The sequence below is a fragment of the Theropithecus gelada genome, chromosome 7a (assembly GCF_003255815.1).
Source record: "Theropithecus gelada isolate Dixy chromosome 7a, Tgel_1.0, whole genome shotgun sequence".
Classification (NCBI taxonomy): Eukaryota; Metazoa; Chordata; class Mammalia; order Primates; family Cercopithecidae; genus Theropithecus; species Theropithecus gelada.
In genome coordinates this window covers 12,415,961-12,441,056 of record NC_037674.1, presented here as the reverse complement: position 1 = coordinate 12,441,056, position 25,096 = coordinate 12,415,961, and the positions used below count along the sequence as shown (strand labels likewise).

General features: G+C 38.4%; 1 protein-coding gene across 6 annotated transcripts in view; it reads left to right on the top strand.

Annotated features, from left to right (window-relative positions):
* MEIS2 (Meis homeobox 2) overlaps positions 1-25,096 on the top strand; it is a 218,376-nt gene that overhangs the window by 4,838 nt on the left and 188,442 nt on the right. For 5 of the 6 annotated variants that reach the window (XM_025390194.1, XM_025390192.1, XM_025390191.1 and 2 more), the window contains exons 3-7: positions 133-274; positions 954-1,004; positions 1,979-2,029; positions 2,820-2,969; positions 12,633-12,747. In XM_025390194.1, coding sequence (XP_025245979.1) covers positions 133-274; positions 954-1,004; positions 1,979-2,029; positions 2,820-2,969; positions 12,633-12,747 — 509 coding nt within the window. The remainder of the gene's footprint in view (positions 1-132; positions 275-953; positions 1,005-1,978; positions 2,030-2,819; positions 2,970-12,632; positions 12,748-25,096) is intronic. The other variant, XM_025390195.1, reaches the window with a different exon arrangement.

Here is a 25,096-nt window from a genome sequence, read left to right as displayed (position 1 = left end):
GTAAAGTGTGTTGCGTGCCTGTTGTATTAAAGAAGGACTCCACACCCTCCAAACTTGTTGATTACAGTTCTTGCTCCTTCCCCTCTGCACCCCGTCTCTGTGTGTGTGTCTCTGCGTGGCGCTGCCCGTTAGGCACCCGTTGTTTCCTCTGTTAGCTCTGGTCTTTGAGAAGTGCGAGCTGGCGACCTGCACTCCCCGAGAACCTGGAGTGGCCGGCGGAGACGTCTGCTCCTCCGACTCCTTCAACGAGGACATCGCGGTCTTCGCCAAGCAGGTCCAGCCTTCTTGATCCACTCATCTTCGGGCAGTCCCTCACTACCCCTCCCCTTTCCTCGGAGCTTTACTTGAAAGGAGGAAAGGCCAGGGACACCCGATCTGTTCCTCTGGCCCAGTCCGCTCTCTATGCCTCCTCCCCATCCCTGAGCCTGGGGGCGAATTGGAAGTGGAGATAAATATGGGTGTTTGTTTTCCCCCCCAGCAGGAATACGGGGTCTCGACCCTCGAATTAAAGTTGACCTGCTCCTAATCTGGGGCTTGGCCTTTTTCCCCGCCTCCAGCTACTTGAACAAGAATTGGGGAGAGGGACTGTGAGGGACCCGGTAGTGCCCGGGAGGCAAGGAAGCTGGGCGCCTCTCCGAGCGGTCCCTGGCAGCAGTGGAGAGCCACAGCCTCTTGGACGGCTGGATAAGGGGATACTTGGGGCCCTGAGAACGACCCTGAGTTGCTGGTTACAGCTTAGTGATACCAGCTCCCCCTTAATGGGGTCAGGACCAGAATGCCCTGATTCTTCTTCAGCGACCCCACTAATTTAAGGCACCAGTTTTTCCTTGTATTTTGCCAAAGCCCCTTTCCTCTTCTCCACTATTGCCCCTTCACCGTCCCCATTCTCACATTTCAGTTTTCTTATTTTAAATGGGGTGACCGTTCAAGCTGACTTTCTCTGTTTCTTACAGGTTCGCGCCGAAAAGCCCCTTTTTTCCTCAAATCCAGAGCTGGACAATTTGGTAAGGCTCTCTGTTCCTTGTTTTTCCCCAGCCTTTGCCCTCTCCCATGCCCAGAAGCACCCACTTTCTGCTGGAGCTCTGGGGAGTTAGAACAGAACCCTCTTTTGGAGCTCTAGGGAGAGAGGGAGGAAGGGCGCAGCCTAGAGCCCCCGCACGGGAGCTGGCGAGCGAGGAGCAGGATGAACGTGGTGGGGAGCGAAGCCCAGGGAGGCCAGAACGGGAGACCAAGCGCCGAGAGCGCGAGCAGGGGATGTTTCCCAGGTCTCGGCCCCAGGAGTAAACTGCGAGAAGTGAGTTATTTCCTCTGTTTGCCGGGGCAGGCGGCCGAGCCCCGGGCGGCTAACCCGAAGGATGTAACCGCTGGCACTGCTGAGGGCGGGCTGGGGGTGGGGGCTGGGGGGCGGTGAGGGGCAGGCCAGCGCAGGCCACTTTTAGGTGCGATTCTTTTGCTAATTTGCACGATTTCAATATTAAAAGTACTTAAATCCGCTTTCAAAGGCCCTGCCTCAGCATTCATCTTGAGTATTTCCTTCTTTAGTGAGGAAGGATTTCGCTGGGTATGCTGTTCTAAAAAGCTTTTTCTGTCCTGAGAAGCGACCTTTTTTTTTTTTTTTTTTTTTTTTAATTGTCCTGAGGTCGAGGGAGGGGATGTTTAAAGAGGACTAAAAGGAGAAAAAAGGCCTGGCCTGAGGAAAGCAGTCCTTACAAATAGCACAGTGAACATCAGGGGGAAAGATATTAATGCTTATGCTCAGGTTGAGTCAGATTCCTACCCCGTGGCCAATGAGGCAGAGATGATCAGTAATCACTTGATTTTTCTGACTATTTCTTGATCTTTAAGTTTTTCCTGGTCACCTGCCCGTTTCTTCTCCCCAGCCCAATTTTCTCACCACCATCGTCACCCCACTCCCAACCCCAAGACAGGACCTCAGAGTCACACAGCTCTAACTCCATTCCCTGAACTTTGCTTTCAGATGATACAAGCAATACAAGTCCTAAGGTTTCATCTTTTGGAGTTAGAAAAGGTAAGCAGGAAATAACACTCCCGGTGTTGATTAAACCACTTCCCTCTTCTAGTTGGGTTGGGATGTTTTTAACAAACCTCTAGTATGAAGGATTGAGCACCTGGAGATTTTGAGCATGTAACCATGTCCATCCTTCAACTCGCTTCTCAACACAGGGGCTCAGAGGGTGGGTGAATCAGGACAGGCTTGCCTTTAAAATAGCCTCCTCCTCCCTGATATTCCCCTCAGGCATTCAGGATTATTTTGAAATGCAGCAAACCATTTATGTTACTGGACACTCAGCCTGCTTGCATCTTTATTAGCTCAGCTCACCCTCGGCCCTGGGTTTGCATTAGGTGCAGGCAGAGTGAATCATCCTCACTGGGTGTCTTTACATTGCTCTGCAGCTCAATTACTTTCCCCTGGAAACATACAGAACCCCTAGCTTATAAAATCACAAACGTTAATGCACTCCCCAGTTTCAATGTGGTAATGTTTTGATGTTATTATCAAATCAGATTTAATTCCCTGGACTCCCAGTCTGAACCCAGTTATTTCCAGTCCTATTTCTTTCTCTCTCTATTGTAACTTGTTGCTCAGAGAAGTCTCTGGAGAATAATATCTGCTGCAACAATTACTCTATTGTTTCCTTGCCTTCAACTATTACACCCTTTAATTAGAGTTAGTTTGGAAGACATCACACTGTTGCTCTTTCCAAATGTAACCTTGCAACCTGGTATTTTTCCTTTCTAAAAATGAAACAAAACAACAACAACATGAGCTGAACCCTCCACCATGACCTTCGTTCTAGGTCCACGAACTGTGCGATAACTTCTGCCACCGATACATTAGCTGTTTGAAGGGGAAAATGCCCATCGACCTCGTCATTGATGAAAGAGACGGCAGCTCCAAGTCAGATCATGAAGAACTTTCAGGCTCCTCCACAAATCTCGCTGACCATGTAAGTCTGCTAGCCTTTGACAATCTTTTAAGGCCACTGGGCAAAGCATTATTGTAAAGTTGTTTTAACATCTAGCTCCACTGATTTAGTTTTCTTTTGAAATGACTTGGTCTCTTTTGGGGTCTTCTCTTTCTTGCTATCTCTGCCCTACCCTTCATTTTCATTTCTCCTTTCCTGGACCCCCTCCTATTTATGTGGAGAGCCAAAAAACCAGAGAGTTGATAGAGTGATTTGTGGTCTTAATGTGTAAAGTTTTCTGGATTTGGTGACTTGGGTGTTAGCAAATTCTGTTTGATATAGTCACTACTGTGTCTTCTGCTGTCTTAATTTTGTGTCATCAGTGCAGCAGGGATAGAAAGAAGCAAGACGGTTAGCTGGACTGGTCTGGAGAGAGAGGACTGAAGGAAAGAGAATTGGGGAGTGAGTGCTAATTTCCTAGTATCTCACAGAGATGACAATTCTGAGAATTATTGGCAATCTTGCACTGCATTCGAAATAAAAGGGGTGAACGAACACATTACAATTCTCAGGGCTTTTGCTCTATAGAAACTTACTGTCAGAATATGGACTTATTGCCAAATGCCTGAAGCATCTTCATACTAAAAGACAGTAACCTTGATGAACCAATTATTAACAATGTATTGCAAAAAGCTGAAGGGAATTATGATTGAGTAAACATAGGTTAGTGGTTGAATTTTAACACTTTAACAGTTGGTGAATGAGGATGGAGAGTATAGTAAGAAATGACTGTGTATGTCAGGCCAGGAAAGGAGATTTCTTTCTATTCTCTCTGTTTCTAATCCTATTTTGGAACCAATCTAGTGAGTCTGATGCTAAAAAAAAAAAAAAGAAAAAAAAAAGAAAAAAAAAGCATATGTAGTGAGACTGAAAATTTGAAAAAGAAGCAAAGAGAAGAAAGATTGCAGCTGGTAGGAAAGGCAAGAGTGGCGAGGTTAAAGAGTGGGTGTGAACAGCAGTTGTATTTATAGGAACTCAAGCCTGGAAATGGGGGACAGGGTGTCTATAGATTATATTCAGTTGAACTCACAGCCTAAATGGTATAAGCTGTAGTTTAATAACTTTGTGGCCGAAATATTAATTTAACACTCCGCGTGAGTTAAACAGGCATTAAGGCTTGAAGGCAGTTTGTCCCTACCTCCCATCCCAATTCCTGACTGTTATGAGAAATGAAATGGGATGCCTTAGTATATACCTTCTATGAGGTTCTTCTCTCCCCTGCTCCAAACAAAAGTTTTGAAAATATGCAGTCATAGATTTTCATAATTAACCTTTGCACTCGTATGGGAAGTCAGCCTAAGAACAAAAGTTAGAAAAAGTCTAGAAAAGAAAACCTCAGTCTAGGATATCCAGTTCTGTGACAGAATAAATACTATGGAGTTGAAGGCTCCTATTCCTATCTCTTTACCCTTACCTTTTTCCATCATGGTGAGGGCATCTTTGGTGATCTCCTTTGTAGATTGAGTGAATCTAATGAAATCAAAAGGACGCAGCAGTGGTTATGGAAAGTTTATTTGCTGATCTGTGATGCTACAGTGTGTTGTGGTCCATGGGGCATGACACTACCTAAGAAATATTTATCTTTGTTGTTTTTTATGTGTTTATTTTCATTGTTTTCTGTTTCTAAAGTTTTATTTATTCACATTATTGGGAGAATGAGGGGGGGTCTATTTACATAGTTTGTAAAATGAGAGGTTCACAGTTCTTGGAGCCAAAAGCTTTTCTCATGATATTTCTAGGAGTACCGACTACTTAGTTTTCGAAAACAGTTTCTTGGCAACTGTTTTTCCAGTGGATGTGTAGAGCTAAACCATGTTGATGTTTACATAGAAAAGATAAGATAAAATAGGCTGTTTAAAGTATTGGCTGATAGACAATATCAATTTATGAGACTATTGTAATGTTTAAATATCCACTCAAGAAGGAAGTTGTACCTAAGAGGATAGTGCTTTAATAATTTATCAATCATCATCTTTGGATAAAAGAGTCAACTGTAACATTTGTTGCTCTCCTTTCAGGCCCCCAGTCAAGTAAATATGACAACTGATTTATTTTGAACCCACGAGGGCTTGCCACCTCATTGGGTGTCATAATTTAAAGCCTTTTATTTCCTAGAGATCTGAACTATAACATTTTTACTTTAGCCCCCTGCTATTTGTTTTGAAAGGAAGCAATAATTTGTTCCACCAGCACACCAAGTGGAAAATGGAGAGATTTACCACAGACTTGTGTTTTATGCAGGGACATGAGAGAAAACCTTGGAGAGTTTTCACCATTTTTGAGACTTTTGTACCATAGGTGTATTGATTGTATTCATGTCCAGCCTTCCCCTTTTAAAGCAAATCCTCTTATGCTTTTCAGCTTCTTCTACAAAGTTGCCTTCCTTCAACCCCTAGCCAAACACAAAGTAAAAATAACAGAGAACCACTACCTTAAAAGTGGTGCGAGTGGGACATTTTCAGCATGTAAATGTGCCCAATTTGAATCTTCAGGTTTATTTTTCATTTGCTTTGATATGCATATTTAATACATTGCCCCAGGCTGGATCTCATTTGGTGAACACTGGTGCAGGGGTGATGATGAGCTACTTCAGAAAGGCCCAGACAGCGCGTTGTTTTCTTGTTTTATCTGTTGGCCCACTATTCTGATCTACTGAGCTTCCTCATGGTTTTATTTGCACATGAAATGCTGAGAGCATTTCAACTTATTGGCTATGAATAATGACAGCTAAAAAAGAAGTGTAGTTTAATTTGTTGTGTGCCAAGGTTTCTCTTGTGGAGGTGACAGTTTGTGACAGCTGTTTGACACCCCCAAAACACATACACCTCTACTTTTATTAAGTGGTATCCAGCTTCATTGTGTGTGTGTGTGCGTACGCGTGTGTGTGCGTGTTTAAGGAAGGAACGTGCAAGGAGAGAGAGAAAAGCAGAGAGAAATGCATCAGAAGCAAACTATTAGGTACCAATATAGTTTCAGTATTATTTAAAGGAATTTGAAAATGTAAATAAAGTAATGAATATAAATATCTTCAAAGCAACTATATTGGTAGACTTAAGAATAAATTTTATATGTTATTAGTAAATCATGTCAATTTCACATTTCATAAAGTTATATAAATAATTTGATATAACATAGATGCATTAAAAGAAGACAACCATAATATTCTTGCTGTCCATTCCTTACATTCAATGAGGTTACTGAATTTGTTCATTTATTATTAACACTTACATATGATGGGTGTAGTGATAAGAGGAAGTTTGGAATTAAATAGAAAATAATAAATGCAATATTGATGATAATTTTGTTGTATTTAGTAAATTCATAAGGCATGCTTATGTTTTTAATATTATAATGTATTTTGTTTTTTACTATAACATAATAATAATATTTATAGGTAGGAAAGAGTTACTACAATATTTTTTGGAATGTTGGGGAGAAAAAATATATAATAGTCAAAAGAAATAGAGCTCTGTTTTCCAGCTGCATTCATGTTAGTTTCCTAGACATTCAAATTTATCATATTTAAAATAAATATGTCTAGAAAACAATTTTTAAAGAAGTTTCAACTTGAAAACTGCTGTGAAACGACCAGCTTTTTCTAGTCTGTGGAGTTTCTGAATAACAGGTGATACTCAAATTATCTATTTTACACAATTTTAGATCAAGTATTTAGACCTAGTACAGACAAAGAAAATATATCCTCACATTGACATGTAAAGATATTACATATCTTTAGATCAAGTTCAGACAAATGAAATCTGCTTGCTTGAAGTATATTCTCTGAGCTAAGCTCTATTTGCTTGAAGTGCATACAGTTATATAATTATATTGTTATTCTTAGTTAATGGTCCTAAAGAGCTACATTTTTATTTTCTTTGAAAGAATTAAGTAGAGAGAAGAAAAGACAATTATGTCTGTTAACAGTTAATAGCAGATACCTTAAAATTGCCTGGCTCTACTAACATCACTAAGTAAAGAAAAATTATTTTAATTTATATGTTGAAAACTATAATTTAAATGAAGATATTCTGGTGTTTTCTTTTGCATCTCTGAATATATCAAGTTTATGTTCACACTGTTTGTTTGTTTGTTTGTTTTTTCAAATGGGTTAGGTCAGAGAGGAGAGTCTCCAGAATCTTATTTCTGACAGAATATGGGCGAGGGACTCTAGATAAATTCAATTACTACCTGAAAAATTAGAGGGAAGTGACAGCGAGGGGTGGGATAGGTTCAAGTGTTTGTTCTATAGAATATCAAGGGGGAAATAATGAAATTTGATACTAATAGTAATAATATGAATGCTTTATTTTATTTGCTAGTTTCTTATGTGTTAGTGTAAGGTGAGAGCTGATGGTATGCTATTCAAAGCCTCTGGGGCCTATTCCGATAAAGTTCTATTCAGAGCTCTGTCCACCAACTCAAAGAAACATGGCTGGGGGCACGGGTTTGCTGTCGTGTTGCTGCTGCGTGGTTTCTGGTGGTTGATAGCTTTCTTAATTTCCCATTAAGAATAATTATACTATTTAAATCATTTAGATTGTGCCATTGGAGTATGTTTTCAGTGTGACTGTGATGAGATGAAATTAAACAAAGGTTGTACTTGACAACCACATAGACATTCACTAGCAGATTTTTTTTAAATTGGCATTAATTCATTTTCTTTTTTTAATACTAAATGTTCTATGGAATATCCCAACACAATTCAAAGTTATAAGAGGCATTTTATAATATGGCATTACGCCAACAATACAAGACATTTCTGTCTTCTCTAAAAGTTGCTCGATTAACTGGAGAAATCATTTGCAAAGGGTACTTGCCACTTCTGTGAGAGTTGCTTACATATTAATCCCAAAGCTTAATAGAGAGGTAGAAGTGGGGAGGTGAGGGAAGGACCCCAGCTTTATTTACATTTTTAAAGAGTGAGTCCAGGTTCTGAAAGCACACATAGGTCTCCTGACTTCTTATGTCAGCTTTACAGTACCGTAGTTGAAATTCCAACATTTGTTCAAACCATACAATTAACATTTTTAACTTTTGTAGACTTCAGTACCCCAAGATAGGAGTCCTTGTCTTATTTTTAAAAATAATTTTTGCATCATGTTAATTAGGAGTTAAAACATTATAAAGTTATAGGACATAAGTAATTTAATTATGTATGTTGATACAAGTATATCTTCCCTTTGTTGTTTAAATATATCAAGTCAAATTAGTTGTACATGCTTCATTTACTGATTAAAATATCTTCATGTATGTTTACTATTACTCTCTACCTATGAGCACATACCCTGAGTTACTTTATTGTATTTTCCAAGTTTACATGTAATTCTCTCTTGATGTTATATAGTTTTGTAGGTTCTAGAGGTTATCTGGTCTAACTTATTAATTTTAAAGAGATAAAGGAAATGAGCCGCACAGAAATGAGGTACATCACTTGCTTAAGTTCACCTGACTGGTGAGAGGTGGCATGCCAGAGTCTTAATTCCAATCTAATGTTTTCTTTCCTGTACCATGTCCATTGCATTGCCTTTTCATTCATTTGGGATCTAAAATGAGTTTCAGATTATTTTAGATAGAACTTGTATGTGGCATGGCCTTTGCTTTTCCCCTTGAAGCCTCATACATTTTACTTCTCCATTCAGTTTTGTATTTATTTACAAACCCTTTATACATTTTACCCCACTGGCCCCATGAAAGAACCATGTGCCATGTGGAATCATTTAAATAGGGAAATAACACCATTTCACCAAGACTAATTAAGTATTCTCTTATAGGTAGGTCCCTCATGGAAATGCCACAATGGTTTAAAATGTTACAATTCCAGTGTATGTGCAACTTCAACAAGAGAGGCACACGTATGATTTGCTTCCTGTGCCCAGAGATGCCTGTCCTCTCTATGCTCTTTTCTAGATTTAGCAAAATTCAATGATGGTGCTAAATCAATTTTTTTTTTTTTAACTTTCAAGGGAGAAAACACTGGCAGAATTGTGTTTTCTAGGGAAAGCTCTGCGTAAATGAGAAACAGAGTACAGCAGCAGAGCGCTCTCCTGTGGCCCCACTACTACAAGCTCTGCCCATATTGTCTCCTGCTTTTATATTAATTACAACTTGCATTATCAGCTGTGAGTCTGTAGCCCAGCAAATAGAAAATACTGCCCCTAGAGACCTAGCTTCTTGTATCTATTTTCCATCTCCTTCTATTGTGCCTCACTCAGTATTCACTGCTTTTCTCCTGGTAACACTGCTCTGTAACACAATTACGTAAGAGCAAGAAGAGTACCATATTTGACTCCCAATTACTAAAGCCACTGGGAATAGAAACATGTTCGCTCCTTGCCCTCGGGTGTCTTCATGATTTTTTTTGGCTGGAGAACAGGACATATATTGTGGAATGCATATACCTGAATGCTCAGTCATACACGTGCACCCAGCGAGCATTTCTCTTTATTTTTCTACTTGCATCATGTGTTTTTACATGCTTTTGTATGCCACTTTGGTTTCAGGATTCACTAAACTTCTGCATGTAATTTGGCAGAAAGCCATGCGATTTTTCTCGAAGGATGTAAACTTGTAAACTCTAAGGGGAAGAATAGAAGAAAGGAGTCATGATATAAACAAATATTTTAATCTCAGGAAAAAAAGTGTTAAAAGTAATAGGTTTTGTCCATCCATGTCAGTTACAGTTTTTTATGACCAAGGAGGAACAATTTTTTATTGACCAGATTATCAACATTTGTATTTGTATATGGTCACATCACCACCACGTGTAGCTGAATACAAACAACTTGGGGTAACTCCTCAGCCTTGAAACCCCAGAGGGATTTATCTGTTCTTCCTTCTTTCAAATCAGATGACTATCGTGTGATACTCCTTAGTTGGTGTTCAGTCTCTCAAACAAGACCATAATACTTATACTTGAGACACTCTATGGGAAATAAACATGACACCTTTTCAGGAGAGCATTTTTAAAGAGTGAGGAAGAAAAGAGGGAAGAGATAATGGAATGGTAGGTGAAAGAGTGAACTTAAGTATATTCTGGGAATGGGCAGAAAACCAAAGACCCAATTTATTTGGAAGAACCAGCTGCTCTTAAAAGTAATATTTGCTTCTGTGGCTTATTTTTCACCCCTTTACTTTAGAAAACGTCTCCTTCGGATACCATTGAAAGAAATACATGGAATTATAAACGAATGAGGACTAACTTGAAAACTCAGCACCAGTTTAGCTGATAGGGACAAACCAGTGTTTTCAGTTACAGGAAGTCCTTCTGAGTGATCCGTTCAAATCAATGCAGTGCCTAAACAGAAAGACTTGCTCCGGCTTCATTTAAACGATTATATAATAGCTATTGGATGACATTTGCCTTAAAACATAGTTGAGGTGTTAGTGGTTAATTATTGTAATTTTCATGAGGGGTAAGGAGCTTTTATAGCAGCCGGCTTAATAAAAAGCCTGCAGTGCATAAAATTAACATCATTGCTGTGTACAATGAAAAGTTTAGCTTAGGTGAATATGTTGCAGCTATTTCATTTTCTAAAAGAAGGCTCTAGCCTGTGTTGTTGCAGGACTAAACTCACACCATGCTATTGTTTCTTTTTCTTTTCTTTCTTTCTTTCTTTTTTTTTTTTTTTTTCCATGTAATTCTTCTAGCTCTTTATCTCATTACCACCCGGCTAACAGCTGACACGAAGAGGCTTCAAAGCTCGAGGAGCCCCTGTATTCTGTTTGCCTTTTGCTTGAAACTGTTGGAGTGGTTTCTAACTTAGATAAAAAAGAGAGCTTACAGGCATGACTTTGTCTTCATACAGGCAGCAGAAAACCTTGACTTTTATTTTATTCTACTCAATTTCATTCCCTAATCTACTTTCTCAAACATATCCTTATTTTAGAGATCCATACCTGTGCCATATTTATAGTCACAAAATTTCTGCTCAGGGTTTTCACTTTGAATCAATTGCTCGCCTGATAGCAGTGCCAGTAGCATTGTTTTATATAGATGTTATTAATCCATAGAGCTCTGGATTGTTATTTCATAATCTATCAGAAATGCCAAATATTAATTTACAGTCAGTTTGCTGCAGATCTGTAGAGGGAAAAATAAGTTTTGTAGTTCCAAATAAGAACATTTCCCTGTTTTTTCTCACGTTGGTTTCTTGTTTTATTTTGGTAACATCATCCCTGCTGTATGTACACTGTAGAGTTGATGCTGAGAAAAATGACAGACTGACTTCTTTTCTTGATGCACTATATATAATGGCAACATGGCAAGATTACTTTCCCTTGGTCAAGAGGTTTATTTGTTGCCTATACCCACGTGGCTCTATCTGAATTCTTATTTACCAATTCTAGTAAGAAACAGTGTATACTTTGATTGGTTTTTTAGTGGTATACTTTGTGTACTTTGGTGTATACTTTGTATACTTTGATTGGTGTATACTTTGTAAAATGTGTATACTTTGGTGTATATTTTGTATACTTCGGTGTATACTTAGATTGGTATATACTTTGTATGCTTTGATTGGTTTTGAGGAAATATTTTGCCCCTTCCTCTGACCCCCAAATCATTCACTTGCCAGTAGGTCTGTGGGCTTGACTGAAGTCGTCATATACAGGTGACAAGTGTACAGCTCTGGCTTTAAGGCTGGACTGTTTCATATGCTGTTCCTACTCTCCGTTTCTGCCAGAGGAAATTCCATCTCTTGCCTGCCTTCATGTGGTGCTGATAAAGTCCTTCCTGTACATTAGAATTCCTGTTTTCCTTTAAGCAACAGCAGGGCATTGCGAATGATCAGGAAAGGGGAGGAGGAACAGAAGATGAATATGCTCAGCCAAGTAGCATGAGCTATAACTCTTGGTTTGCCTTGCATGTCCTTTGAAACAAGTAGTTCTTCTAGGAAGAAGCACTGCTCAGTGAATTTCAAGCTTCCATGAAGCTCAAGTGAAAGTCCTCTCTAGCTTACTAGATGGCCAGTAGTTCATGTGTGTTTCTTTTTTAAAATTATTTCTACAAATTAAAGCAAAAATCAATAATTTGTTAGGTATTGATGCAGTGATTAATATCATTACCTTTGTTGATTATATAGTCAATCAGTTGATAATTTTGAAAGTTTTTATAGGCTATTTTAGGGCAATGCATTTGAAAGATGTCAAGGGCTGTCCCATATATTGTAGAGCCTGTAATTTTTTTAATGGAGTCATTGAATTTTGCAGATGTTAATGTTCTGAAGTATTTAGTGTCCAAGAGCATTGGAACCTATTTCTTGGAAGAATGTACCCAGTTAAGAGAGTGAGAGTAAAAATAACTTTTACATATTTCATTAATTTTTTTTTTTACTTTAGAAATTAACTTTGTTTAGGTTTACATTTGTACATAATAAAATTTACCCATTTAAAGTGTACACTTAAATCAGTTTTAACCAACATATACACTGGTGTAACCATCACCACATCAAGTTCTAGAGCATCTTTTCTTTTATATACCTATTACTAAAAAGACGGCACACTGTAACATGACTTGTGTATATGCCTAGTGCCACAAATACTAATATGCATACTTTTTCTTTGTCTCTTTCTGTGCCGTTCCTCTTGGTTCCTCATTTATGGCTGAAATGGCAACTGTGGAAACATTCCTTGGCATCCTGACATCAGAACCCTTCTTCTTGGCGAGACCACGATGATGCAACCTCAACCCACTCAGCAGGCACCCCAGGGCCCTCCAGTGGGGGCCATGCTTCCCAGAGCGGAGACAACAGCAGTGAGCAAGGTAAAAGGTCAAACATTTTCCTCGTGCAAAGTAGGCATGACTAAAATAACATCAGTATTTTATGATATCAGTACATCTGCCTCCATGTAAACAGGAGAGTGGCAGGTTAGGAGTAGAATCAGCTGCTATTTAAAGAGACAGTATGTCCTCTTCTTAACTTACTTTACTTAAAAAGAGAAATCAAAGTGAGCTGTCGAATCTTTACGTAGGCATTACAATAACAATTGATTAGTTCTGCCAATTCTTTTACAAATTTGGTTATCTACACTTTATTTCTGTGTGTGTAAGTGGAATGACAGACCTACTTTACTGCTGTGATGCAGTAGGTTGAATTGTGCTATAAATAGCATATCTTGCCTGTAATATCAACAATAAGCATTCTTTATAATCAAGCAATTATGCCTCTAAAGCACATACAATTTAAAAATCTGTTCTTATTAGCTCCGGAAATATTGTGGGAATTTTACATGGAATCTTATCTTGGGAAGGTAGATTTTGAGTTCTTAGAGGATTATTTGTCCCCATTTCCATTCAGCTGACATGGTGACTTTTGTCACAAGTCCTAAAAATTAGAATAATCAGAGGGCAAGGGGGACATCAGCTGCAGATGTTGAGGAAGCCTAGTGCAATTTAGAATAAATGTTACTGTTTAAAACTCACCTATTGCACAGAAAGCAATTATATGTTGGTAAGAATGACTCATCTATGGCTAAAATGATAATTTAAAGGAAGATGCATTATTGAATGTGGGCCAGAGAAGTGTATAGATTTTACTTTTTAATATGTTACATTAGATGGTGTCTGATCTCCTAGGTCTATTTCATCTCTATTATGACTGTGTTTATGGCCACAATATTTAAGTATTAGACAGGCTTCCAAGTAGAGGGCAGTTTAACAGCTTGAGCTGTAGTTATATATGCCATTTAAAACAGGGTGTTGATGTAAGTGGGGTGCCTTCCGTCCTCCAAGCTTCTGACTAGGAATTTTGGATTTCTGAGGTTCTAGAAGAGTCTAGAAAAATGTCCTTTCTAGGATGCCATTCACTTGTGAATGGGTCCAAATTAGAATCTGAGTTTAAGCAAATCGAAAGTAACACAGCGATGAATCCTATCAGATGGCAAATTGTGGAAGAACTTGCAAATTGTACCTATATAATATATACTGTTTTATATACTGTTTTATTCTACCAGTTAGTTTCTGTATAAAAGATAAGTAAATTATAAGGCATTTTCAGGGTAACTGGTACATAGGGTCAATGGATCTGCAAGCAATGACTTAACTGTGGTTCCATGTCACAGTGATGGACTTCTCAGCATGGTTAAATCTGGAAAGCTTTCTATGACTCCATCCTTCCCACCACCCCAAATTGCGGCGACACAAAGGGTGAAATGTATCTATTAATAAAAACAAAATACTCTAAACATTGTATAAAAGAGGGGAAAAGGAGAAGCCGACTTAATGGTCTAATGAGGCTATCTTCCAGAGACTTCTTGTGTGTGAGGCTCACTTTGACCTTTTGCTTTGCTCAGGAGCCCAGCGCCTCATTTTTCACATTCTTGCAATTACGTTAACGCTTCAAGCATTTCTGACTCCAAGTCAGCTAGCAACACCAGGCATAACTCAACACTGTGAGTTTTTCTCCTCTCTGTAGATTCATTAACAGGTCACCAAGGTCCCAACTGAAATTTAAAACTGACTGGTTCTGTTGGGTTAGTTGAGTTATGGCAAGGGAGATAGCAAGAAAGGGCCAGAGAGAAGAGGAGGTGGGAGAGAGACGAACCCCAGGTTTGGAGCAGGGATTACTTGTAATAACGAACAAAGCATAAAGTTTTATCATTTTGGTTAGTTAGTTTTGTTTTTTTAGGAAAGAGAAGAATTCCGAGACTGATATATAGGTAAAGACAATCACACAAACTTCTGTGCTGTGGGGAGATGCACCCACTTACCCAATGTTGAAGGATTTGATCCCTGTAGGATTCTGTTCCTTTAATCATATCTCTGTGGGATTAAATAATGGACATGGTAGCTTATGGGTATGAGTGCTAGGAAGTCAGTCATTTTACTGTATCAATGTTTGAAAGAAAAAAAAAAGGTATGATTTCTATAAAATGAAGACTGCTTTGGCATAGAAAATTTCCTACCTGGCTTGCCACATCAGTGATTAAAACACATATATAAGGGCATTCTGGCTTTTTACAGCACACTTTAAAATGTGAAAGCCAGACTTGAGTGTATTTTGTCATACTCATGCCTATATTAGTCTTTTAAATAGGGTTTCGAGGTAGTTTGATATTTTGTCCCACCGAATTGTCCAGAGTAGTTTCAGCGGGAAAGATTAATTATCTGCTTCAGGGCAAAGTCAACAGAGATATTGACTGAAATCGCATATGCTTATCCTAGGTTAAATCTTGGGGTTGATGTATAATGGAAAACGTGGGAGAGAAATTTATGTCCTTCGTATTAAATATATTATAATGTTTCACTGGAAATCAAGTTTGTAGTTTAGCAAAGAGTTTTCTTATTCAGAATTTATTAGCAAAACAGGCATATGGAAAACTGTAAAATGATTCAGTTTCAAAACAAATTATGATAAACACAAAAAATAGGGATGAATTGTACTAAATACAATGTTTTCATACACATTTTAAATTAAACTTTAATAGCCATATGCTATAAAACAATACATGTATTTATGTTGCTTTATAATTTTTGTGATTATGTTTACTATAATGATTCATACAAACTTTACTTTGGAACCTAAAAATACCTCATTTTATGACCTGATAGTGAAAGAGCTACAGTTACACAGGTGAAAGTTCATCTTTTCCTCCACAGTGTTTCAGCAGTGAACCAAAAGGAGGAGAAAAAAAATGTATATCACATTTTAAAAATATCATAAGAAATAAACTTGGTAAAATGTGAAACCTGACTTTACTATCTTTCAAAGAGCACATGTCTAACAGTAAGCTATCTAAATATGAACCAGACTTTTCATTCACTGATTTCTCTTGCTAAAAGCAGCCAAAGGAAGGGAGTTTGTCTAGTTAGTCACATTAGAATGAGGAAGGAAATCTGGTTTTTCAAGGATAGAATTAGGGTGCAGACTTGGGGCTCTGGGGAAGGAACTGGCCCTCTTTGTGTCTGGCTTCCCATCAGTAAAATGGGGCTTGATAATAAGTCTAGGGATCCCTAATTCTGTACCTGCTGAGTCAAAACCTGCTTTGTATTTCACTGTGTATTTTGCCAGAGTAACGACTAGGAAGCAGCCCCTTGTTCCTAGAGCACTCAGAGCCTTAGATGAAAGGCACAATATATGTACAAAGTATTATTATTATTGATGGGTTTGTGTAGCTCCCATTAACGCTGATGGGAGTTACGCATGTGAATTGGCAAGAGAATAGACCCCTCAGTGTTTAGAGCACATGAAATTTACATTTTTTCCCGTGCTGTAATTGAGATGTTGACAAATTGGAGAATATTGATGAGCCTTTGTTTTAAGTATTTCGTGCCAAGTTTGTTTTATTTTTCCTGGTTTGAACAATGGTATGGGTTCAGCAGCAATGAATAAAAAGGGTAGAGTAAAGATAACTTTGTATTTCAATATTTTGATGTGCCAATATGAAATAAATTGTCTTAGGCAAATGGAATATGCTGTTTTAATCATTAGCTATGCATGAAAGAAAAATTGATGTTGACATCTTTGCTGTAAAATCGTTGTAATGGGGCCTTCCTTACAATTCATTTTTGTAAAATTCATTTTGTACATTTTGCAGCAATTGAACAATCCCTGCACTGTGAATAGGCAGGATTCCCAGAAATACCGAGACAGTTGGCCCAGTAACTGCTGAGCTCACACTGCACACCACACGCACGTTAACCATACTGTTGCCAGACCCAGTTTAACCTAAATACATTAGCATTCTAGAATCTATATTGCTCTAATCTTTCAGGACACAGGGCTGTACAAGCCAGCATAGTTCTCCCTAACTCTGCCACCTACCACGTCCCTCTGTGGATGTCCCCATCTATTTTCCAGGCGATGAGGCTAGAATTCCTCATAGCTATTTATTTATTTATGTAATATACAGTTCTTTAGCAATCATGGTGTTGAAACCTACAAATACCTCCTTAGTAGTGAATGTGTTTATAGGTAAGCAAGTGTCTAAAATAGTATTGCACTTTTGAGCTTATAATACATGTTATAGTTATAAAATAGTATTTTTCCCCATCCAAGTATTCCAGTTATATATTTAAAGGGATATACATTAAAGTTATATATATTAAAGAGGAGGAGGGGGCTTCAAACCCACTTACTGTGGGTCCTGAATATGTTCTACTGGGATTTCTTATTCAGTCTAGGAAAACTCTGTCAATGGAATGTTTTCATAGTGGCGGCAATCTCTTTAAAATAACCCTAAATACAATATGACAGATGCCATCTGGCATAATCTTTTGCTAGTTGCTTTTAACTTTTATTTTTCCTAGAGCTAAGTTCATCCAAAACTGGTCACTTACTGTTATGATAAATACGATGACATTTTTTTTTCCTTCCTGTCCCCTTAATTGTGTCAAAAAAATTCTCTGAGACTATAATTGATAATTGAACATTGCCATGGAATAAACTGTTGTATATGGACTATTTACATTGCATTTTCTTTCTCTTTTTTTCCCCCCAAATAAAATTTAAAAGAATGCCACTCTTTAACCATCAGGAAACATCCAAAGATTTTCTGTTGATTTTCTCAAGACTTTTTAGAGTAGTAACCATTAGAAGTAAAACTGAATTCTTCTAATAAATAAATGCTCCAGGAGCATGTAATGGTACTCATAAATGCTTAAAAGCTTTCTATAATTGCTGTTAATTTTGAGTAATTTCTTCCTATATGTATCAACTTACTTGAGAAACCCAGAGTTGGGATTTCTAGATTTTTTTTTTAACTTAGTCATGTAAAGGGATGTCTCCTGATGCCAGTTAGAGTTTAATTTAGAGTAGTAATTAAACTTGAATACTGCCTCATAAACAAAAGATAAACAATAAACCAGCCACGTTCCCTGCTGTTTCATAGCTTTCTTTCCCAGATGTTTTAGCCTGATAATTTTTACGCAGTGAACTACCTAACATGGAGTTTTGTGGACAGAGGTAGAAAATGAATTTTTTTTTTTTTTTTTTTTTGGTGGTTGTTTTTTTCCTGGCAATCCTTTTTTCCTTCCAAAAAGCAAAATGCAAAGGATTTTTCATTATTTAGATTTTTTAAAACTCTGGTGAAATAGATATTTAATGGAGATGTGCTTTAATGGTAACTATGGTTTTTTTCTTAGATATTGCTTATTTTTTTTCAAAATTAATTTGGTCATGAATGTCTTTCACACCTGGTAATTGAAAGAGAACCATATTTTTATTTAAGTAAAATCTTGATAATAAGTCAAAAAAAGAAAAGCTTGACAGTGGAGAATTTTTCTTTTTTACCCTTCTTGCCACTTCTCACCGGCATGCATTCCCACCCACGGCCAGTGTTACTTTATGGCTCTGCTCTTCCTTGGGCTACAAGGGTCTCTCTGTCCAGTTCTAGACCCTTCCACTGTCAGCCATGATCTTTCTAATTGTCAGGTACGAGTCAGCCATTCAATGCAGAAGCCATGTTATTTTCACTGGGTGGGGTAATTACTGAAAGCTGAGAATAGCTGCACTAAAGACAGAGGGATACTTTCATGATCCCATTAGCATAAGAGTGGGTAAATTATTCATGCCAAGTGAGGATTCTATGGGGAAAAGTATAGTTAATGCACATAGTTTTTAAATGTATCCCTTTCTGCTCTGAGACTAAATTCTTGTTGGAATCAGTTCTCAGACATTTACGGGAAAGCTCTGGTGGCGTGTTAGATGCAGTTCATCTCTCTCTGTTTGCAGCGCTCTCAATAGAGACCATCTGGCAAAGATCCAAAAGGTGATTAAACAAAATGATCAGCTCTTGTTGCTGTGTTACATGTCCAATACTCTGGATTAAAAAACATGACCCAGGACAGTCAAGCTAACGTCATGCCGCTCCCCCTTCCCCCTCCCCTCTCGGTATAAGAATTCAGATGGTCCACAAATGTGTGTGCCATCTTTGTGTCCTTATGGCCCATAATCATGAACAGGTTGTGCAAATGGCTCTTTCTGTAGCACTGTCTGTTCCAGCAGCATAGAAGCATTTCATATTAATTGGGTCAGTCTAATATTCACATTGACATGGGGAAAAATTACTAAAATTTATTCTTATAGCAGACAATGAATATGTGTGCTTTCTGCCATGAGGGAAGTGAAATCTGACAACTGGCTTGTGCAACTGATTAATTTTTCTCGAAACTGGAGAAAATCAAAGCATGGAAAACTGTCATTCTCTGAAAGCAATGCACAACCCTTTTATAACTAAACAAAATGGATTGGGTAGGGGGCTTTCGGGGAGCTTGTAGAAATGAGCTCTGGTTTTAACGCCATAATCAGGGATGAATTTACAGTGCCATTCAGAAGAGTCCTCCCTCCTCATAAACAAGCTGATAATCACAGGGAAGCTGACTTCCAATTAGCTTCTCCTTTCCTCACATGGATCAGGGTATTTATATGTCCTCCTTGAGCTTTGATATGTCACTGCTGAGTTAGTACATCTCTTGTCAAATTTGAAAGTTTGGAAATAAAATGTTTTATTATGAGGAAATCCTGCTAATAAGCAAGGTAATTTTCAACCAATCATTTCACGATTGAGTTAAGGTAAAAATGCCAAGATTTGTGACTAAGGGACAGATGTATCTTATCTTTGGGGGTCTGCACCAAATGCCAAGTAGAAATATAAATTGAACAAACCAGACATTGTGAGGAAGTGATTGAAGAAATATTGAGATGAAATCTTGGAATGAAATATATATGTATATTTATAACAATGCTGTGAATTGCTTACATGTCACATTTGCATAAGCCTGAACTGTGATTTTATTAAGGGGCAGTTTAGTTAAGGCAAAACATAAGACTATTAACTCATTAGGTGGTTCAGAGATTACAGCTAACCATTTAATATTGTGGAAATAGTCTATGACTGATATTATAGGATAAATTTAAGTGCGATTGTCGAGAAAGATAATAAAGCAGAAAAGAAAAAATTCTCAAAAACCACTTTAAAACATCATCATTCCTTGTCAGCCATGCTTTCTAAGGAGGAGTAAAGCAGTAGGTAACAAATACAGATGGGCACAGGACTCAGGGAGGGGAAGTGAGGGTCCCCTAGAGTCAGTGCTGTGTGGCAGATGAAAGGGACTCACATAGCCTTGGGGGTCTTAAGGCTATTATAGGGCAACTCATGCTCTGTTATCATGCTGATTTTTCAATTGATTTTTGACTGAGCAGTACTTGTTGAAGCCCTCCAGAGCATCAAACACAGCCTTATGGTGCTATACATTGTAATACACGTGTTCCATTTTTCCCTTCATTGTCTTTACTTTGCTTCAGAAGAGTAGTCTGTGATGACGCCATGTTATTTTTTCCCCTTCTTTCTTTCCCATTTCTACCCTCAGAGAGTTTCTTAAAATTCTTACTGCTTTTTTGCTGGGGAGGAGGGTAGTAGGAGAGTCACTTTTTATTTTCACATGTGGAAATTTGTTTTTAATCTGGCCTTTAAAAATACTTTATATCAGCCGGGCACGGCAGCTCAAGCCTGTAATCCCAGCACTTTGGGAGGCCGAGACAGGCAGATCGCGAGGTCAGGAGATCGAGACCATCCTGGCTAACATGGTGAAACCCCATCTCTACTAAAAAAAAAAACAAAAAAACTAGCCGGACGAGGTGGCGGGCGCCTGTAGTCCCAGCTACTCGGGAGGCTGAGGCAGGAGAATGGCGTGAACCCGGGAGGCGGAACTTGCAGTGAGCCGAGATCGCGCCACTGCACTCCAGCCTGGGTGACAGAGCGAGACTCTGTCTCCAAAAAAAAAAAAAAAAAAAAAAAAACTTTATATCACAGCAAACAATAATATACACCACTTTTCTATACCCAATTTATCCCTCGGTAGTCTTGAGTTATTCACTATCTTTCTGAGGACCAGCAAAGAAGCAACAATGGGGTTTCACTGAAATCTAGTTCCTCATTAAAATGAAAGTGAACCACTTTAGTATCCCTGCTATACAGCAATAAGTTTCCTCAGCTTGCTGGAACGTGAGGTCTCGAGAAAAGAAATGAAAGAGATCTGGAGGGAATGTGTCCTTGCTTCTCTTCTGCCTGCCTTAGAAATTTGTACAGATGAAAATCCTGTTCTGATATTAACTTCTCTGTGCGTCTTCCTGATCTGCCCAGGTATGAGGCCACAGCTCCTTCTTTGTACTCCTGTGGCACTTTGTACCTCTGTTCTAACATCTTTCATGCTGCATTGTGATTCTTTGACTCCTGGTCTCTCTCTCTGTCTCTCCCTGCTTTTCCAAGGTACAGATGATCACTTCTTCAACTATCTGGCATTAGTATGTCCGTTTTTGAAGCGATAAACAAAATCTACAGATTTTTCTTTTTTTAAGATGTATAAATTGATCAAAACTTTGTGTGTATTGATTCACTGATGTGTGCCTGAACATAAATGAACTCTTTGGAACATATGGATACATTCCATCAAATTCCATTACATCTTTAAGAGATAAAAATTATTTTGTTTTACTGAACTTACGTTGTATTCATTACTGTCTTGAATATGTCGGTGGACCATCAGCTCAAACTTAGCATTATTTGGTTATAGATAGGTTCTTCAATTTTAGGTTTCCATTTGAAGTATTACTTTAAGATGGTACTTAAAATGGGACTTATTTGTCCTTTAATGTCTTATATTGTGTACATATGGTCAGAATTTGGAGATGTAATTTCATTATGTTATCTATACAAAATGTGTAGATGGATGTCTTTAAATGTAATGGTAAATCTAATGATGGAAAATTGCTTAGTGTGGCAAATAGTTCTCATGGACTCAGGATCCATTTTGCTAATAAATCTTGTTTAGGATAGGATTGACCTCAAGGAATTCAATGGTTGGTCTTCACACACAGGTAAAGGAGCCTGGAAGTATTTCTTGAATTTTTAGGCCCCACCTCCTGTTGTCGATTTTCTACACATGTCCTCCAGTTTTTCATAGTTTGCATTTGGGCAAATATAATTATTTTTGGTGATGCAAGCAAAACCTTATAGTGAGTTCTTTTTCATCTACATGGGATACCGTCTAGAATCTTGGACTATGAGTCAAGAGACCTATGCTCAAAAGTCATGATTGCGTTGAAAAGGGCACAGACCTAGAAGACAGAGAGACATGAGTTCAAATCCCAGTTTTACTCGATATCTGCCAGATTCAGTCACTCCATCTGGAAAGTGGAGTGCTTAATATAATCTCACTTACATTGAGAGAGATTCCATGTGTTCAGCAAATAACATTGCCTGGAACCAGTAACTGTTGGTTCCTTTATTCCCCTCTCTCTTCCCTCTGTCCTATGCCGACATTAATTAGCTGTATGACCTTGGCTGCGTCCTTTAATCTCTTTGGACTTTTACTCACCTGTAAAATAAGATTGAATTAGATGATCTTTTAAATCCAAGCTCCAGGAATCTAATGTTTCCATTCATGGGTCTTAATTTTTATTTGTACATTTTATCTTTTAACATAAAGGGAGGTCGCAAGCTTTTCATCAGGGGTATAACATGAACTTTTTAATTTTTTTGATTTATAATACACAGTGAAGTAGTATTTCTGTTTCTTGTTTTTGGTTGCCAGGAGAGCCTTTTTCTTCTCAGTTTGGCAAAAATATAACTAGACATTAGAGTTTATTTTGTGAGGATAGTGGAATGCCACAATTCAGATATAGGACATCTAAGGCGGTAGTATTAATACTAATAGACTGTTCAATCTGCTAAGTATGAGGCGTGTTTTGTAAACACAGAGCAACTTCTCCATTCCCCATTATCTAATTAGAACTCTCTCAGTTGGAATTTTCTATACTTCACAAGTGGAACAATAAATGATCATCATTACAGAGGCTGGGGTTCTACCCACTCCTGAAATATGTTCCAAATCATTCCAGAAAAATATCTAAATAATTTTCAGGAGAATTTTATAGTACGATACATATTTAGGCAAGTTCTAATGATTTACTCTGTAAATTCATATAAAATATAGATAAATACCTTATCTTAGTCAATGAAATATTTGTTTAATCAAAACACTTATTCCTTAACCCTTCCAGCTAGAGACATGACTGTTGCCTTAAAACCAATCGTTCTTTTTTTATAAGTTTGAAGATTTACAAAAGTAGACTGGGAGTGTAAAATTTCATATTTCTTCTTCCAACTAACATTTGTAACAAATGCCATCCACTAAAATAAAACTTCCAAAATTTCCATGTACTAAATGTGAAAGATGAAAAAAAGTTGATAAATCATTGATTATTGGAAGCTTATGGACTCTACCTCATGGGTGTCCTTTTCTGACAGATTGCCACACACTGGGCCTGATGTGTAGATGCATACCACTCTCTGGAGTCAGGGAGCTCTCGCTCTCTCAAGACCTCTTCTAAGTGTAGGCTGTTTAAATTTAATGCACAAAGATGTTCATTGAGCAAGGCACCTTGGGAATAAAAATATGGAAATCACAAGGGTCCTTATCTTCAATGGCTTACCATCTCCCAAGATGTGTGTTTGTGCATGTGTAGGGGGAGTACCATGACAAGCATGCAAATAATTCTTACCCATGGCAGGTACTCAGTTATAGGGGGAGCTTGTTGTAGATGAAATGGCAGTTTTGGAAGCAGGTGGATCTGAACATTCCTCTTTGTCCTGCCACTTCCAAGCAGCAATATTTCTGAATGCTTGTTTCTTCACCTGTAAAATGGGAATAATAACTGTCTCATAGGGCAGTTGTTAGGATTAAATTGACATTTGCTTTTAAAAAGTCTAGTGTGGTGACTAATAGTGGAGCCCCAAAATTATTCTGTTCATTGAACATTTATGGACCATTTAATTGTGTCAAGCACTGTCCTGGGTTCTAGGGTATAAAGCAAACAAGATGTGATCTCTTTCCTCAGCAAGGTGATAGTATTTAGTAAGCAACTCAGAAGTGTAAATGAATAAGTACACATGCTTCTAATGTTGCATTTAACATATAGGTTGTAAGGTGTTTCAGAAGAGGGAGTGATTACTTCTGTCTGAAACATCTGTGGAAGGCTTCACAAAATTCGGAAGGTTTCAAAAGATTTCGATGGCCTTCAGTGAGTGTTTCCAAATGGACAAAGTAGGGAGGGTGCAGGGAGCAGATGAAACAGCCAGTGTGAAGGCACTTAAGTGTGATGCAGTATACTGTGCATGGAGCAACAACTGGGGTTGATATTGCTGTTTGCATGAGAGAATGCATGGCGAAAAAAAAAGAGGCTGGAGAGGTACGTGGGGGCGTATATGAAGATTCTTTTTTACCACACTAAGAAGCTTATGCTTAATCCTGTAGAGCACTGTTTACCAAACTTTCCTGGTGATAAGCAGCTTCTCAGACACATATAAATACAGATTCCCTGGCACACCACAGACCACAGGAAATACAGAACCAGGACTTTCCAGTGGGAAGTGCTGGGAATCTGATTTTCCAGTCCATACCCCCTGGGAAACCCTGTTCTGGGATGTGAAGAACTCATTTTAAAGAAGTTTAAGCAAAAGGAGTTTATGATTGGGGTTTACATGTTTACAAATAACTCTTGTAGAATGTGGAGAATACATTTGAGATAAAGAAGACTCCATATAGAATATGGATGAATAGTCTAGCAGATGGGTGAGGATTGAATGAAAGTGGTGCCAGTAGAGTTGGAGGGGAGAGGACTGACATTACATGTGGGGAGAAAGGAAGAGGACAAAGTCCACACTAACAGGCAGGTCTCTCCCTGAGAGCAGGCACCATAGTGGAGGTAGTTTTCTCTTTCCCTGCCATGTGTTTGAAGTATGCATATCTACCAACCAGTAGAGAAGAAGAGGAAGAATATTTCATTTGCACATGCCAAGTTGTCGAAGTGGAAATGCTTGGTGCATGTTGGGTGAATAATGATACTTCTTGGGGCATAGAGCACTCACAGGCAATATAGCGTAGTGGTTAAAGGTATGGCCTCTCCTGTTGGCCTACATGCCTTTAAATCCTCAGATCTGGCCGGGCGCGGTGGCTCACACCTGTAATCCCAGCACTTTGGGAGGCCGAGGCGGGTGGATCACGAGGTCAGGAGATCCAGACCATCCTGGATAACATGGTGAAACCCTGTCTCTACTAAAAAAATACAAAAAATTAGCCGGGCGCGGTGGCGGGCGCCTGTAGTCCCAGCTAC